This window comes from Giraffa tippelskirchi, chromosome 9 (genome assembly GCF_054371585.1).
Source record: "Giraffa tippelskirchi isolate mGirTip1 chromosome 9, T2T-mGirTip1v1.2.pri, whole genome shotgun sequence".
Taxonomy (NCBI): Eukaryota; Metazoa; Chordata; class Mammalia; order Artiodactyla; family Giraffidae; genus Giraffa; species Giraffa tippelskirchi.
Window position 1 is genome coordinate 86,959,368 of NC_137283.1, and position 18,847 is coordinate 86,978,214.

At 35.4% G+C, this 18,847-nt stretch overlaps 1 protein-coding gene and 1 long non-coding RNA gene across 5 annotated transcripts in view; both read right to left on the bottom strand.

Annotated features, from left to right (window-relative positions):
* Nucleotides 1-18,847, bottom strand: part of PHIP (PHIP subunit of CUL4-Ring ligase complex) — a 143,925-nt gene that overhangs the window by 114,388 nt on the left and 10,690 nt on the right. For all 4 annotated transcript variants that reach the window (XM_081530386.1, XM_081530388.1, XM_081530387.1 and 1 more), the window contains exons 5-6: nt 13,166-13,316; nt 12,967-13,065 (exon numbers count right to left, since the gene is read on the bottom strand). In XM_081530386.1, the coding sequence (XP_081386512.1) occupies nt 12,967-13,065; nt 13,166-13,316 (250 nt within the window). The remainder of the gene's footprint in view (nt 1-12,966; nt 13,066-13,165; nt 13,317-18,847) is intronic.
* On the bottom strand, nt 128-2,265 carry LOC145521629 (uncharacterized). Its single transcript, XR_014065547.1, has 2 exons — nt 1,828-2,265; nt 128-1,683 (listed from the first exon to the last, which is right to left on the bottom strand). It is a non-coding gene; the product is annotated as an uncharacterized LOC145521629 (long non-coding RNA).

Sequence of the window (18,847 nt, forward strand, 5' to 3'; positions counted from 1 at the left end):
CAGTCGAGAATGCAAAAAGAATATGTACTTCAGAAGGTGCAACTAGACCTTTTTCTGGTAACAGAAAAAAGGGTACTCAGATAAGAAACATCTATTTTACCAAGACTTTAATTTTTTATTAGCTTCATTTTTGTACTATATTTTGACCAACTTTATTCTGTGATTCTGGTTAAAAAAAAACAACATTTAGAAAGCTTCCACAGTTTCTATAAATAAAATGCAGAAGTAGTTATAATTCATAACCATATAAATAGTTCCTAAATTAAAGTACAAAACAGAGTAGATTCTGCAGAATCAGTATCTAGATTTCATTTTACTCTCCACAATCTGTTAATAAAGGCTCTGTCAGAGTTTGGAAACCTACAGAATTAAACCTGAGTAAATTACAAACATACTTCATTTTACTGTGCTTTGCTTTAGTGCACTTTGCAGATACTGGAGTGTTTTTTTTGTTTTTACAAACTGAAGGTTTGTGACAACGCTGCATTGAGCAAGTCTACTGGCACCGTTTATCCAATGGCATTATTTTCTAAGGCATCTATAGTTTCCTTTAGACATAATGCTATTGCACAATTAACAGACTACAGTACAGTGTGAACGTAACTTTTACACGCCCTGGGAAACCAACAAATTGGTGTGACTGTGATACTGACTTCATGGCAGTGATCTAGAACACCATAATACCTCTGAGGTCTGCCTGTACAAAAATAAAGATAATCATGTAAGCAAGACCACGTGAAAGTCAACTGCAAAATGATCCACCTCTTTAGACAATAATTAGTTTGCCCAACAAAATAATGCTACATCCACGATCAGAGGCCAATTTCTATAGAAATAATCTTCCAAATTCATGACAAGTCCAAAAAGTTGTCTCTACATGGTGTTGGTGATTTCCACTAAATCAAGTATTGTGTGGTATAAGGTATTTGGCTAACACATAAAATTACATAAAAAATTTTTTTTAAAGGATCACAAAAATGCTTAAATGGAAAGATGATGCAGCAGTGCAGGTCACAAAAAAAAGCTATCTAATTCTCTAAAAGAAAACTTACGCTAAAGCCAAGAATCAAGTATCCAGAGAAAATACCTATTAAGGAAGATGAAAGTCAACAGTGATTGAAGCTAGAGAGAGCTTCTTATGGGGACTTCAAGAATCTAGTAGAAAAAAAAATCTTATCTGCTATTCTTGTGGAGGGGGAAAAGGCCACAGAAAACTATCATGATGTGTGTAGCAGATCTGGGAAATAATAGCTAATATTTACTGGGTGCTTTTACTATGTGCCAGACACTGTTCAAGGAACTTCATATACATTCTGATTTAATCCTTATGGATCTTTTAAAATGGGTACGAAAATTATCCCCTTACTGGGGACACTCCTTTACCAATAACAGAACTGAAAGGAAGAACGTAACTTTCCCAGAGGTGAAGCCCAGGTCTGAATTCAAGCTTATTCCAAAGAGTGCACTCTTACCATGATGTTTAAGTAGACAAATATTAGAAAACAGACTGAGAGAAAACATGCCAAAGTATTAGTAACAGATAACCAGTCAGACTGGTTAATTTTTCAGCTGTTCTGTTTTCCAAGTTTTCTCCATTGAGCATGTATGCTGCTGCTGCTGCTAAGTCGCTTCAGTCGTGTCCCACCAGGCTCCGCTGTCCCTGGGATTCTCCAGGCAAGAACACTGGAGTGGGTTGCCATTTCCTCCTCCAATGCATGAAAGGGAAAAGTGAAAGTGAAGTCGCTCAGTCGTGTCCGACTCTTAGCGACCCCATGGACTGTAGCCTACCAGGCTCCTCCGTTTATGGGATTTTCCAGGCAAGAGTACTGGAGTGGGGTGCCATTGCCTTCTCCGCCATTGAGCATATATACATCCTGATTAATTTTTTATTAAATAAAGTATAGCTCAGTCTACCTCGAGGAGCTCAAGAATAATATGAAAAATATGAACTGTCTAAAGAGATTAAGCTTAAATTCAAAGACTGATAAAAATAGATCCAGGGATAAAGATGCAAGGAATTTAAATTTATTTAATCATAAAAAAAAACCCTAATGACTAAGTTTATTCAAGTACTTGAATGTATACTACACTATAGAGAATGAAAGTGAAAGTGAAGTCGCTCAGTCGTGTCTGACTCTTTGCAACCCCATGGACTGTGGTGAACAGGCTCCTCTGTCCATGGGATTTTCCAGGCAAAAATACTGGAGTGGGTTGCCATTTCCTTCAGAAGATCTTCCCGACCCAGGGATTGAACCCGACCCTGGGATTGAACCCGCATCTCCCACATTGTAGGCAGACGCTTGACCGTCTGAGCTATCAGAGAATAACCATTGCCTATTTGACAATGGATTGAATGATATACTACAAAGAATTCACATCTAGTTTGATTCAGAAGCCATAAAATACAAAGGGTCATCAATTTTGTTTATGAGTTTGTTTCTAAATCTTTCCCATTAAGTTTTTAAAGTAAAAGATGGTAAAGATAGTTTAGATTCAATTTTATCTGGTACGGAAGCATATAAGGAAGAACTTGTAACATTTAATTCTCTATAGAGCCAAGAGTGAAAAGCTCACCACAGTCATTCTAACAGATATTAGATACAAATAGCTATTAGTAGAAAATTACAACCAAATATTCGTAATTTGAGGCCAGAGATAATCTAGGAAATAATTCAACACAGGTTGGTTTATTTCCACAGCATCATCTGGTCTCTATCACAATACACAAGTAACTAGTAACGACCCAACATAAGAACAAGACAAATATAATTCTGTAACAATAATCATAATGAACAAAAATGCCAACTTTAAAGTGCAAAGGGTTGCAACATTTGAAGAATAATTCTGTAATTAGCTTATCTGTCCACACACACACAAAAAAGGATCAGGAGTGATGCAAGAGAGAACAGAAAGGTAAAGGGAAATAATTACGTGGGTGGCACAACACCAGAGAGCCTCTCTCCTTTCACAGCTGCATCTAAAATAACCAGTAAGAACAGCAGCTGCCCTCCAAACCTCTATCTATTGAATTTCAAGTTTAGTTGTAATTCCCATTTGAAAGACACCATGTTTTTTAAGATTTAGCAGATGTCACAAATATGAATAATGTCTGAAAAGAACTCAAATACTAACTGAAATAAAACACAGAAGGTGAAAAAATGATTTCAAGAGTTAAGCAAAAAAAATCACGGACCAAATGCAAAAATAAGCACTAAAAACCCAAACCAAACAAAAAACCAGACATTACAATACTAAGTTGTACTTTATTAGAGCTGTACAATCCCTGATTTGTATTATTCTTCCTTCTCATTTCTTTCCTGGAAACTCATGTGATGATACAAAAAATACAGTGGTATAATATTTTCAGTTTTAAATATTTTAAAATATTTTAATAGCTATTTCAATAAAAATTCACTTTTTAAAAAGTTAGGGTTTCCCCCCGCCCCAAACATTTTAATCATTCAATTTTGAGTCAACAAACATTTATAGAGCACCTATATGGGCCAAGTATGAACTAAAGGATATAACAAAGAAAATGAAAAGACAGAACTTACCATCATGGAGACTGCAGTTTAGCAGGGAAGAAAGACATGAAACAAGGACTTACAACAATGTTAAGTTCCATCAAATAGAAGGTACAGGGAAATCTTGAAATACACAGCAAAGGGTCCTAAACATACAGAGCAGGAGGCTATCAGGGAGTCAGAGTACACTTCCCTAAAATTTGATACTTAAACGACCTGATAAATGAACAGCCAGGGAAGGCAGGGAGGCCATAATCTATCTAGGTGGAGGGAAGGGCATGTGCAATGGCCTGAGGCTGGAAGGAGCGCAATATTTAAGCAACAAAAGGGAAGTCAGGTGTAGCCAGCCCTTGGAGCACAAAAGAGCAAGCATCAGAGGGAACACTAAGGAGGAAGAGGGCTGACTGCAGAGTGCTTTCTAAGCTATGCCAGGCATTTTGGGCTATTTTCCAAAGACAGGAAGTTGAAGTTTTCCAGGGAGAAAGAAGTGGGAATAATATGGTAAATGATTTGCTTTGGGATAACTGCAATTTTATCTCTTGATTACAATGAGAACAGATCAGAAGCAAAAGCTGATTTTTTTAACTAAAAGCAAAAGGTGATTTTACAAAAGAAATCAGAAGGTTCAAAACACAAAATTTCATTTTAGAAAAACTTAATCAGTAGGCTAATAAGATTATGAAGGCCTTCTCAAGGAACTGAATATTTTCTCTCATATTTAAGTATTTATCTGGCAAGATACAAACTTGAGAGAACACATCATGTTTTACTGTTTCTAGAATTTATATACTGGAGCATAATTCAAAAAGTTCCTATACCCAAATCAATAAAATGGACAAGGGTAGTACAAGACTAATGAAAACAGAATTTCACAGAAAAGGTAAAAAGGTGCTATATAAATGTGATCAAAGCTAAATGCATAAGATCAGAAATAAAATATCCAAAAATATAACTGAGTTACTCACTACGTCTCTTAAGTTTCAGTTTTCTCATTAATAAAGGTAGGGGTATTTTGCAGTTATTATGAAAAGCAAATAAAAATGTTTTATAAACTTGACGGCATTATGTACTAACATCTATACTGACTGTCCTTAAACAGTCAAATCTTCATGTTATAAAAGTGTATCTTACTGTTTTTCCTTTACTGTTTTTTAAGAGACTTTTGTGGGAGATCATTTTTCCCCTGCATCTCCCTTAAGATGTTGAACAAATTGATGCTGTTTATGTAAATATCTACTCAGCTTAATCACGGACTTCCCAGTTTTTAAGATGTCTAGTTATATGTTCAATCCTTAACTTCCAAGTTTCCCTGAAGAAATTCGAAATAAAAAGTCAGAGACTTTATGAAGAAAATATGATAATTTGCTTCACTTAGAGAGCTATGAAATTTAACATCAAACCCAATAATCAATCTGGAAAAAGATATGATGCAAACTAAAACAGGAAATGGCTAGTGCTTCCTAATTGCTACTGAAATTATATGTCAGGCACGTCATATAGTGGGGGGGGGGACTTCTCATCACATCCATAACCTAAAAACAAATTTCACCTTACGATTTACAAAAGAAAATAAAACACAGCTACAAGAGCAACCATTTAAACTCACCCAAGGAAACTGTCATTCTTCAAAGTGCCTCCCCTTTTTTGGTCAATTATAATTTGAAAAGAAATTTAAACAAAAGAAAAATATAAACGTCTATCTTATATATTTGGTACTTTGGCATATTGAACATTAGTTTTATTTCCCCTAAAAAACAAAAATGCAATACATTTTAGTAGTCTCTTATAACTACCTGTTTTTAGGAAGGAAAGAAGGAAGAGGTGAGGAGGGGAGGGGTGAGGGAAAAGAGAGGAAAAAAAAAATCTGTGACAAGTGAAAATATGAATATTATTCTTAACTTTTTCTATTCTACCCCAGTTCATCAACTACAGCAATTATTTATTATCTCTTCATTTAATACTTACTAATGCTGAGGAGCTGGATCTATAAGGAATAATACAATATAACCTCTATCCTCCAGCCCTAAAAGCAGTAAATATCATCCAGGGAACAGATTAAAAAACAAAACCAAGGACCGCCCCCATATGTAAATTGTTAAAGACCAACACAAATTATAAAACCATGTAACTATTTTCTAGTTAGAAGAAGATTAAAATGGCAAAAGAAAATAAGTTCTGGAAGGAAAAATGATTACTGAGAAAATAACAGATCAAAATAAATGTATGCAAATAAGCGATGAGTAGACACCTAACTAAGGGTTAAAATATGGATTGTATAGAAGGCAGGAAAAGGTACAAGACTGAATAGAGTATTAGGGAAAGAATGAACAGAATCTTAAAATTTACTGAATTATACGCAAATGTTAAATTAGACATTATATGTTAAAGCTCAAAGATTTATAATAATATAAAAGTTTTTCTAAGAACTATGAACGAAATATAGTCATAAAAGGAAAAAATCAGCCCTATAATTGCAGACCCTAGCCCAGTGCCAGATATGCTAAGAGCCATTTCAGAATAAGTCAAATACAGTATTGAAAATATGCCAAAATATAACAGTGAAAATGAGAAGGGAAAAAAATCTCTTTAAAAATGTACTCTAGATTTACTTGCAAAATAATTAACTGAATGTTAATTACAAGAAGGTTAGAATATAACATCTTTTGTCACCTACTTTGTGCCTCACTTTGCTAACTCATTTAAGCCTCCAAATAACTACATATGGTAGATATTACCTCCATTTTACAGATGAGGAAATTGAGAGGTTGAAAAAATAAACAACTTGCCTAAGGCAACACATCTTGAGCACAGTCAAGAATTATAACTAATTTTAAGTGAATATTTGTTGCCTTTGTTCAAACTAGTTTCCTCAGAGAAAACTAGAAATTTGGACAAGATTTAAGACTCCTTTTAATGTACAGTAGTCCCTCCCTAATTCACGGTTTCTCTTTCCACAGTTGTAGTTACCTGTGTTCAATCACAATCTGAAAATATTAAATGAAAAATTCCTGCAATGAACAACTCCCTTAAGTTTTAAACTGCACACCATTCTTAGTGTGATTAATGATCCATGCTACCCAGGATCCTTCAGTCCAGCATGTTGTGTTAGCCATTCAGTTGTGTCTGACTCTTTGCAACCCCATGGACTGTATCCAGCCAGGTTCCTTTGTTCATGGGATTCTCCAGGCAAGAATACTGGAGTGGGTTGCCATTGCCTTCTCCATAGTCCAGTATATCTGGTTCAGTTAGCAGTCATTTGAGTTATCAGAACATGTCGGTTATCAGATTGACCGTCCCTGGTATTGCAATGCTTGTATTCAAGTAACCTTGATTAACTTAATAATGACTTCAAATTTAAGAGTAGTAATGTGGGCAATTCAAATAAGCCAAAGAGAAGTTGTAAAGTGCATCCTTTCAGTGAAAAGGTGCAAGTTTTCAACTGAGTAAACAAAGGAAAAAAAATTTTCTGGGAATTCCCTGGTGGCCCAATGATTAGGACTTGGCGCTTTCACTACCAGGGCTTGAGTTCAGTCCCTGGTCAGGGAACTAAGATTCTACAAACTGCCAGGTGAGGCAAAAAAAAAAAAAAAGAATGAATATTTTATCTGTGAAACTGTGAAGAAGGAAAAAGAATGTGTGCTAGTTTTGCTGTTGAACTTCAAATCACAAACGACTACAGCCACACTTTATGATAAGTGCTTAGTTGAGGTTAAAAAAAAAAAAGGCATTAAATTTTTACAATAGGGTATTTTGAGAGAGAAAAAGTGAGAGACCACATTCACAAAACTTTCATTCCAGTATAGCTGACCATTGAACAACATGGATTCACTTATATTAGGGTTTTTTCAATAAATACTTACTACAGTACTACATAACTGCAGGGGACAGAGAAATTAGTACCCCATATCCCTGGACTGTTAAGGGTCAACTGCATCTAGTTTTAACTGTTCTATTTATCTTACTGTGCCTAATTTATAAATTAAACTTTATCAGATATTTCTTTAAAAGCAGTATATGTAGGGTTTGGTACAATCTGCCATTTCAAATATCCACTGGAGAGCTTAGAACATATCCACCATCAAAATAAAGAGGAAGTATTATATAGGCTTTTTAACCTTAACTGGGTATTTGTGGAGTAAAGCTGCTTTTCAAGGCAAAGCTGTTTCCTTACACACAAACATTTTGAAGAATCAGGTTCTCCAATACTCCTTATTTCTACTCACCAAGACTGCAACTTTGCTGCAGAAGCAACAAGTAAAATAACAAAGAGATGGTAGCATCTGGCAAACAAAAGAGATGAAAACTGGGAAACCTAGAGATTAAACAGTTTACTTTGCTGACATGTTAAATCTAAGAAAAAGGCAAACAAGGGAATTAGCAAATGACTGCTTTAATTTAATACAATCTTTTTCACAAGATAAACATGCATTACAGTCTCCAAACTTAACTTTGAAAACAGCCTTAATGTATTTAAGTATCTCCTCTCCTATTTTCTTCCCCAACCATGTCACTTACTATTGAAGTAGGGTTGTTTATCATAGGTAAATAAATACAGAATAAACTGTATTTGAAAAGAGGCATAATATGGGTAAGGAGGTGAGAAAGGACAAATATCAGAGATTTGTTAGTACCTCTGAAAGTAAACGTTGCCATGCCAAGCACACGTTCACAACTCTTCCACAGAAAATTGTCAGAAGTTAGTGATAACAGATTAATGGTATCTTTTAATTTTTCTGCTTCTTGAAAACATTTATTAAAGGAGGTTGTAAAGGGCTGGAAAGGAGCCAACTACACTGGTTCTTCTGCCCTGAGACTGAAATTGAAGCAGTTTTCACAATTTATATGAAATAATAGGAGGTACAAAGTAGTCAAGATTTATAAGCAGATAATAAAATAAAATAGGGTAAGAAAGCACTGAGATAAACTCGAGAGTTGGTTTCGAAATTATACAGGTATGAGTTTTAATATTCCAGGTACAATGAACCAAAAACCCAGTTCACTAATAAACTTTATTTCCTAAAAATCAGTTTTAGGGTTTTTGTTTACCTCACAGTTATCCTTGGAGACCAAGTCTCTCTCTTCTTCCAACCATCTCCTCTATTTTTTACTCCCAACCCATTTTTTCCTGTTCTACTGAAGGTCACCAATTATATCAATTACCTACTGCCTCTTTATTCAATATTTACTAATGCTAAGGAGTTGGGTCTATACAGAGCACAAACACATAATTTCCAACTTCCAGAACCTCACAGTATAGCAGAAAAAACAAAGGTAAATAAGTAGCCATGATTATGTGACAAAAACTATAGCAGAGGTAAGTATAAGCATTTAATTCTGCTTGGTTACATCTAGGTTTTAAAGCATGAAGAGATAAATGTTCACAGAACGAGGGACACTGCAGAGAGAAAGGGATGAAGAGGCTTTGGCTGATTTTAAGAACTGCCAAATAGCTGTACAAAGCTGCAGCACAAGGAACAAGTGAGGAAAGGCTGGGAGAAGGTCCGTTCTGTGAGCCACATTACAGGGCTGAGACTATTCAAAGTCGCTGGGGAAAAGGAGGCATGACGTGATCGCATCTGCCTTTTAGTGATCGCATCTACCTTTTAGAAAGTTCAGAGCCGTGGTTCTCAACTGGAGGTAATTTTACCCCAGGGGCATTTGGGAATGTCTGGAGACATTTCTGGTTATTACAACCGCAGGAAAGGAGTTACTACAGACAAGGATGATGATAAACACCCTACAATGCACAGGACAGTCAATTATGAAAAGGAATTATGTGGCTCAAAATGAGAACAGTGCTGAAGTTAAGAAACCCTGGTTTAGAGCTAAGTTCTAGGGTAGAGGAATAAGACTGGAGGCAGGAGATCAGCTAATCTGTAAATTCTAGCAGAGCAGAGGCCATGCTCCTCATCATCCTGCACTCCAGCTCTAAGCCAGCATGGGCCACGATGCAGGGATGCAGCCTTTACTCGGGCTTCTCTGGCGGCTCAGGTGGTGAAGAATCTGCCCGAAATGCAGGAGACCTGGGTTCAATTCTTGGGCCGGGAAGATCCCCTGGAGAAGGGAATGACCACCTACTCCAGCATTCTGACCCAGAGAACTCCATGGACAGAGGAGCCTGGTGGGCCACAGTCCAAGGGGTTTCAAAGAGTCAGACACAACTGAGTGACTAACACTAATATTTACCTGGTAAGTGAATGAATGATGCAGAGCTCCAGGCAAAGAGCACAAGGCCCACATGTGGCTGTGGCAATGGAAAACAGATGCAAAGGACTGGAACAGAAATATACAGGCCTTACTGAAAAAAAAAAAATCTAAGAAAGGAAAATCCAATTTACCATCACCCCAATCTTAAACAATTTTCTGAGTTATATTAAAAAGTTTAATTAAAAATCTGTGCAAGCCTTAAGTGCAGTATTGTATTCTGCACTGGATCTTGAAACAAGAAAAGGTAATTAAGTTGGAAAATGTGGTGAGATATGAATAAGGTCTGGTGTTTAGTTAATAATAACATATCAACGTTGGTGGAGTAGTTTAAGGAATTCTAGATAATATAGGACTGTAACATGAGAAAAAATTGTGCAACGGGTTATAATAGTTCTTTGTGCAACTTTCCAGTAAGTAATTTATTTCAAAATTAAAAAAAAAAAAAAAAAAGCCTATTTCCCAAATGTATCAAACCTTAAATATTTGAACCTACACTAAACATCTCAATTTGTATTTTAAGAAAAGTTATAATGCTAAGGTCTTTTTATTACATGGGTCTTTGGTAATACTACACTGATCAAGCAAAAGAGCAAGGAAAATTTTTAGAGGCAGCCAGACAGAAATGGCAGAGGAATCAACAAAATAAGATACTAACACTCATTTAAAAATAAAAAACTTCTGACTCATAGTCTGTGATAACCTGAAAAGATATATTGTATCACTATGCAGGCAAACTATTCTGCCAAAAAGCCTAATGAATTTTTCTTCCCATTACCATCCTAATCACACTTTCGTAATAATGACAAGACATTCAAGACTGTCACCAAGGTGAACTGAAGAGATATGACACTGAACTACGACTATGAATAAGTAGAGTCATTTTAATTAGTCCAGCTTCTCTTTAGAGATGTCAAAAACTGTATGCGAATACAAAAACATCAGGTAAAATTCGCGTTTCAGTACAGGTGTTTTTTTAAAAAATATGAAGGCAACTTCCTGAAAATCTTAATGGAAAAATGTATCATAAACCTTAAAAATGAAATAAAACTCCTTCAGAAAGGTACAATTACCTGCTTGATAATTAATTCTATTACCTGAATATACCAGCTGCATTTCTCTTGATGTGACACAAAGCTCAAGATATTTTTGCCATGTTTAAATCCCCTATATCCATGTCAGCAATATTTACTGATCTGATGATTAATGACCTGGTCTAAAATACTTTATCTGACTTTATAAATATCTGGTATCCTTTTCCAAAATGTGACGAATACCAACTTTCTTGAGTAGCCAAGTGTTAACCAACTGTTAACTATTAGTTTATTAAGAATAAAGCACAACATCATAGGAGTCACTGTAGCTTCACGACTCATTCGACATGTAACCCTGGTCAAGTCACCAAACATTTTCATGCCTCAATTTCCTTCTCGGTAAAGTAAAAGTATTTCCTACCTAAAGATCATTTAAGGTTTTAAAAGATAAAAATAAATGGAAAATGGTTAGAGTAGTGCCTGGAACAGAGTAATTACTCACATAGCAAATGTTACGAGGAAAGTTACTGTCAATCATTTTTGCACTTTCACTGCCTTCTATAGAGTTGCCTAACAATGTGTTTAAAGAACAACATATTCCCCTTAATAAATGGATATGCATTTTCTCAAAAAAAGGATAAACTTTTCCCTAGAGGGGATGCTTCTAATCAATTCACCTTCCCCTTCTTTCAAGAAAACTGTTCTACTTCCTAGCATAATTTTGTAGGTGAAAATATACTTTTGTGTCCCAAATCTTTTGTTGTTTTATAGTTGTTCATTATACTAAGACAACATAGGAATCATTATTTAACCAGGACAATCATATTTAAAAAAAAAAAAAGATCACCCACAATCATCCACCATACAAACATAGGATACCTTTGGAAAACAGGTCTGAGAAAACTATCCAGAATGCATCAGAGACAAAAAGATGTAAATCATAAAAGAGAGGGGAAGAGGTAAGACAGAGTGAGAAAGTCTAGCATCTGTTTAACTGGAGTCTCAGAGGAAAGGAAAGAGAACGGAGCAGACATGATATTTTAAAAGATAATGGCTGACAATTTTCCAATGCCAATAAAAGACATTACAGATTCAAGAAGCCTAATAAATCTCAAGCTTGATAAATAGAAAAAAATGACACCAAGGCATATCACAGTCAAACTTCATGAAACCAATGAGAAAAATCTTAAAAGCAACCCAAGTAAAAGAGATCATCTTTCCAGTACCAACAGTTAAGATTTATACTCAAATACATCAAAATTGTCTATGAAATACAATGCCCCAGATAAAACACAAAACCTTAAAAAGTACTTCTATAAGTAAAACAACAGAAAAGCATATTCTATATAAACATTAAACAAAAGTTATACAAAACCGTAATACTGACAAATTATAATATGGTAATACTGACTGTAGTTACCCAGAAAAGGAAGAGAAATAAGTATAATCTGGACAGGTGGAAGAAAGAGGGAGAAGAACACTTCTGACTAAGCAGGAGGGTAGGGATAGAAGAGGCTGTGGTTGAAATACGAAGGTCTCTGAAAGTCAGAAGTAAGACTTGGTGGTAGAGGAATTGCAACACCATAAAAACAGCATAAGCTACCTCTCATACTACCTTGAGCAGAAGACAGACATAGCAGTGGTAGAATTAAATAAGAGTAATATTACAGGGTTACATACAGTATAACCTGAAAGGGAGAGAGGAAGAAGATACTGGAAGCAAGACTAGTGTGAAGCAGGCAATGGTAATTCAGGTAAGACAAGGGCCTTGTGTAGTGGAGTTAAAAAGGATGAATTTAGAGGCCATTTCAAGAACTATCTGCATCAGTTTTCCTTCTTTGAAATTTTAAAGGCAAAAAAATACATGACTATTCATAAAAATAACCAAACTATTACAACTAATCTGTATTATGATACAGTTGCCTACTGAATCAACCGAATGACATACATCTTTAATAAACAATATTCTGTAAAAACACCAATGAGCTAATTATAGACAGGTACAATATTGACAATCCATAATTACACATTATGACTTTTTCACTATAGATTACTAACATAAAATCTGAGGGCTTTCTCCTCTTTAAAGGCTAATACACAAAAAATGAAAATTCTCTGACTTCCCAGTAAGTAAAAAACATTTTTATTTTCAAAAGCTCTTTATTAAGAGGCTATCAACTTGGTAATGAACTCAAGCAACTCACCAATGCTGGGTGGGCTACCATAGTTAATTGGTGACTCTGGTGGTCTTCCACAATGCAATGCAGCCAGAGCAGATCCTTTCCACACAACATGCTTGCAGCCTATTAAACACATACATTTTTTTTATTGGATATAAAGATAGGACACAAAGACAAAAAGTGAGAAAAAGAACGTCTAAATGCTGTTAGAAATTTTTCATACTTTTGTTTGTGCGTAGCAAGGACTGTCTTCCAGCTCCTAACAAAGTTTGTACTCCAGGAACACTTTGTGGAATCTCTTGCTCAAGAAGAGGTCCCAGTCGATGACAGATCTGCAGCAAGTGATCAGGTGCTAAATGTCTGTAATACTTCACCTATTATGTGAAAGACACATATAAAATGTTGCTAAATAAACTGGGAATACAATTATTTACAGTGAATAAAACGTACTTAAAAAAATAGTAATTTGTTCTTGCTAGTCAACATTTCATTTCACTTGGGAGGAAAAATTACATTCATTCTATGAAACCCCTTGACTCACAGTATAAAGCAACTACCCAACCATGATTTAATCCACTGAAGAAGAAAAGTGCTAAAGAATTGATGGAACCTAAATACAGGAAGTTATAAACTAACAGATGCTCGTCAATGCAAATACTGAACAATGAAAAAACATATATCATAACCTAAAATGGTATGTTCCAGTCTAACATTTTAATTTTCAAAATAAACAAAAAATCATGTAACTATAAATAAACATTTTTTACCTCCAATGATATTTTAAAAAACTTCCAGAATAGTTCAGGATTAAAGACAGTTTATGTTCTCATTACAAAATCTAAAGACATCTATATAATTTCTATGCTGAAATTTATAATTTACCAAAAACTTCACAGAAAGAAAGGCCAAATTCCAACTGTTAAATGAAACAAGTTTGACTATAAAATAAATCTACCAACTACAAAGTTTGGGCTGTTTTTGGAACAACTTCAAAATACTGCTTAATTTAGATTAGCATTCAAAACCAAGTTGTAAAATGCTTTATTTTTATTATCCATCCTGAAAAGTCTTTTATTAAATAGACAATATTTGCATAATAATGTAAAGAGAATTAAATTAGGGAAAAAAAGTACACTATGTTTTCACTTTATATTTAGATTATCAAGTTACAAAAAAATTCTCACTGCAGTACCTATATAGCCTAGTTTAGCTGTTTTCAAAGTGTATTCTGGGGACTCCTAGGGATCTCTCAAGTAAAAATTATGGATCTTCATGCTTCCACTGCAGGGGACACAGGTTCAATCCCTGGTCAAGGGAAATAAGATCCTGCATGATGCACAGTACAGCCAAAATTTTTTTTAAAAAATGAATAATATGAAGATGTTATTTGCTTTTATACTCTCATTTTCTCATGAGTTTATTGTAAGTTTTCCAGTAATGTTCCAACAGACTGAACGTCGAAGGAGATATAAGAAATCTTCCTTCTATTAAGTCAGAGATTAAACATCCCCAAAAGTATAAAACAATACCACTCATCTCACAAATTTGTTTTGGGAAATAATCATGTTATAAAAATTTTTTTACTTATATTAACGTGAAACGAGTTTATTATATTTAAATGAATAAAAATATTTTAAAATCTGTTTTAATTTTTAAGTGGTAAATATGAATAGATCATAATCCACATAAAGAAACTGCAGTAATTTTCATTAATGTAAAGAGGAGTTGAGGTAAAGTTTGAGAACTGCCACTCAAGTTCATTTAGATTGAAAAAAAAAATAGTAACTGGAAGCTTGCACCCTTTGACTCTTTACCCATTTCGCACCCAAGTAGGAAGAGTCAAAAGGCACAAGATTTCCAGTTATAAAATATACAAGCCATAAGGGTATGATGAAGAGCATGGGGACTAGTTAATAATACTGTACTGTACAACTGAAAGCTTTGACCGATCTTAAACGTTCTCATGACAAGAAGAAAAAAATGCTGTAAGTACATACAGTGACAAATGTTAACCAGACTTACTGTGGTGATCTTTCACAACACATACAATTATTGGATCATTATGCTGTACACCTGAAACTAAAATAATGCTGTATGTCAATTTCACCTCAATTGAAAAAAAAAAAAAAGGAATAAAAAGGAAAGTCTGAGAAAATGTCAAAGAGCCTATTGGCAATTTTAGTATGAATTCTTATAAAATAGATTTTGAGGAAGTGAGGGATTAAGTGATCTCAATCTATCTTGCAGTATCTGTCATACTCTTAATTGCAAAAAGAACATAAATGTTATTTTTTAAAAATTAGCTGATATTCATTCTCTAGGTTGAAGCCAATTAAGGGGAACCTATCTTACTTTTTATCTTAATATACTGTCATAGAGGCAATATGGAGCCATACTGTCTCACTTTGATTAGACAATTTAAAACAATACAGAGTCAGGTCAATCATTACTGATAGAACGAATACTTCTGGAAAAGAAGTTCTAAATCAAATAATACATACTACATCTCAGCTTTGGAGATTCACAAAAGCACAATGATGTTAAAGCCTCTGAAATGTCCTGATAAATCTATTTAATTGTTTAATGCACAATTACACAAACTCTAGTTACAGAATCCTTTTTCCCCCTAATATCATCTTGACTCAAAACATACTTTTTCGAGCACTAGTATGATTTAAACAGAAAAAGCATTCAGAAGAAAGTACAACAAAAATATAAAAATTTTAAATGGTATTTATACTCTAATCCTTCCTAAAATAATTTACTTAAAAATTGAAAGTAAAAGTCTGAATATTTATAGGGTCTCTTCTAGTTTAAACTTGATAAACTAGTTAAATTTGATACATGATAATTATCTAATGTGACTTTTTAAAATTGATCAAAATTCTTTTTACAATTTTTAGTTTGACAAGGAAGTTCATTACTTGTTAACTTTAGTTTTGTGATGATCCTGTTTTAGGGTCTTACTTACATTTCAAGCAGTAAACTTGAAAATCTTGATTGCAGAACTGTATCTTTTTAATAAAATACTATGAATCCACTTTTTCCAGTGATATCGCTCCTTGATTATTTAGTATATTTCAATTTTTTGAAGCCAAGTTTCATTTTAAAGTTAGAAGAGATACTTAATTCTTCAACTCCTTGTGCTTTCTGGCTTCGAGATCTTATGCAAGCTGACTCCTCTGATAAAAATGTTTACCCATGCACCTCCACACCTAAATTCTCCTCCATGTCAGTCTGTGCTTCACTGCCTTCCATGACCTGCCTCTGCCCCTTCTTTTGTGGACATTCTGTGTTTCCACAGCACACTAATTAAACTCCTTCCCAAACAGTCCTTTACCCCACTCCTCAGAACTCTGTAGTACTTATCACCCCGTATTAATTGTTCTTAAGATGTAGGAATCTAATGATAGCTATGATCCTCTTCCCCAAAAAAACACATATATAGTCCCTACCACTATCTTGCCCCGTTCAGAGGTTCATTAAGATTCTACACTATACTAAACCTGCCAATTTACTTGGTCCATGTCCTACCTTAGAACAGATGGGATTAGATCTTGTTCACTTGTCTGCCCAGAACCTAACACAGTACTTACAGGTAAGTGTTTAACTATTAAGATAAACGAATACATGAAAATACGCAGGGGAAAACAACTGACTTCGCTGGCCATTAAATGGAGAGGTTCCTTAAGGTCTGACATCCCACAGCTCAGTTCCAGATGCTCTCATACTCTCTCTATACTCTCTGGACAATCTTTATGCCAAACTTCCCAAATCTGCATCTACAGCCTAGGTTAGGCTTGCTCACTGAACTTTAAGAGTCCTCTCCTTGGGAGTCCCAAAGCCTCCTCAACTCAACATGTCCAAAACTACACTCATGATGCTCATGCCAAGAGCCCCCCCGTCAAGTTCCCTACCTCGGTGACTGGCAACATTACCATCTCTCCAATATAAAATAAAGTCACATTTTTCACACTGCCCATTTCCCTCTCCCACCTCATTCCAAATATCCCACCACATCCAACTGAATGTTTCTTTCCTAGCCTCAAACCCAACTACCTGTCTCTATCTCCATAATAACAATCCAAGTTCAAAGCATCCATCTTTCCCACATCCACGTGCCTTCTACCCCTCTGCCTGCTCAGCCGCTTCAGTCATGTGCGACTCTTTGCGACCCTATGGACCCTTTTCACCTCATTCAAATCTCCTCTCCATACTGCAATTAGAATCCTCTTTCCAAAACACAGATCTGGTCGTCACCTCTACCTAAAGCACTTCAGAGGCTTGTCGTGCTCTTTGGCAATCCAAATCCTACATATGGTCTACTAGCCCTGAATTACATGTAGAGTCCATTACTGTTTCTCTGCCTTCTCTGTCACATTCCTAGTCCTGCACCCTCCAGCCCCCACTTTCCTCATTTAGACACACTGGCTTTCTTTCAGGTTCTTTACCCGCACTGTCTCCTGTCAGGCTTTCCCCACGGGGTGTGCTCTCTGCATTTCTCCACCTCCCTTTGCCCAGACAACTCTACTTGCTTCAGATCTTTCCTTTAATGTAACTTTATTTGTTTTCCTTTACTTTATTCAGCCTAGGTATATCATCTTGACTGAACACTCTTGGTGACTTCCTCTTAACTCATGTACCAGTTCATGACTGTACCTTCAACAATGTTAAGGGTTTAATGTTTCTCTTCTTGACTTCACCATAAATTATATGAGAACAGGGACCATCTCCTTTCATTCCTAAATGCATCATATATACACACACCCCTAAAACATATTTTTTAAAAAATCAATAAAACTTTATTTTTGCTACTTTTTCTCATTATTCTTCAAGGATATTAGTTCATGTAATTATGGTCAATATTTAAAATGTAAAAATAATTAAAATAGCTCATTTATGGCTATATATACATGACTTCTAATTTTCAAATTAAGAACCCTGTATCTTTAACATTAACTTAAATGTTAACCTGTATCTTTAATATTAAGTTTTTTCATCTGAATGAACTTTTAATTTACTAGTAAATAATTAAAAGGTAAGTTGAAATGATATTGTAATAAAATCCCTAATCTAAAATGTCTATATCTGGATTTAGACATCCAATTACTGGATTCTCAGTAACTGTCCATACACTTTAGGAAAAGCAGAACTTGACATTCTCATTTTTAATATGCCCATACTTTTCACAGCCGGAACTGCTTTCAAGCTCTCAAAGATATTCAATACATAAAAAGTATGACCAAATGGTAAAGTGTGATAAATACTAGTAATATTAACATAGGTAGGTTTAGTCGCTCTGCTGCTGCTGCTGCTAAGTCGCTTCAGTCATGTCTGACTCTGTGTGACCCCACAGACAGCAGCCCAGCAGGCTCCCCCATCCCTGGGATTCTCCAGGCAAGAATACTAGAGTGGGTTGCCATTTCCTTCCCCAATGCATGCATGCATGCTAAGTCACTTCAGTAGTGTCTGACTCTGGGCGACCCTACTGATAGCAGCCCACCAGACTCCTCTGTCCCTGGGATTCTCTAGGCAAGAAGACTGAAGTGGGTTGCCATTTCCTTCTCCATTAGTCGCCCAGTCACTTCCAACTCTTTGTGACCCCGTGGACTGTAACCCACCAGGCTCCTCTGTCCATGGGACTCTCCAGGCAACAACCCTGGAGTGGGTTGCCATGCTCTCCTCCAGGAGATCTTCCCAACCCAGGGATCAAACCTGGGTCTTCTGCATTGCAGGCAGACTCCTGACTGACTGAGCCACCTGGGAAGCTACTGAACACATATTGGCTGCACAGTAAATCCTAGGCCCTTATGGTAATTGCTGTTTTCTATGAAAAAGCCAAGTCAATGATTTTAATAACCGTAAGATGTATGTTCTATTATTATTCCCATTAATAAAGAAATGA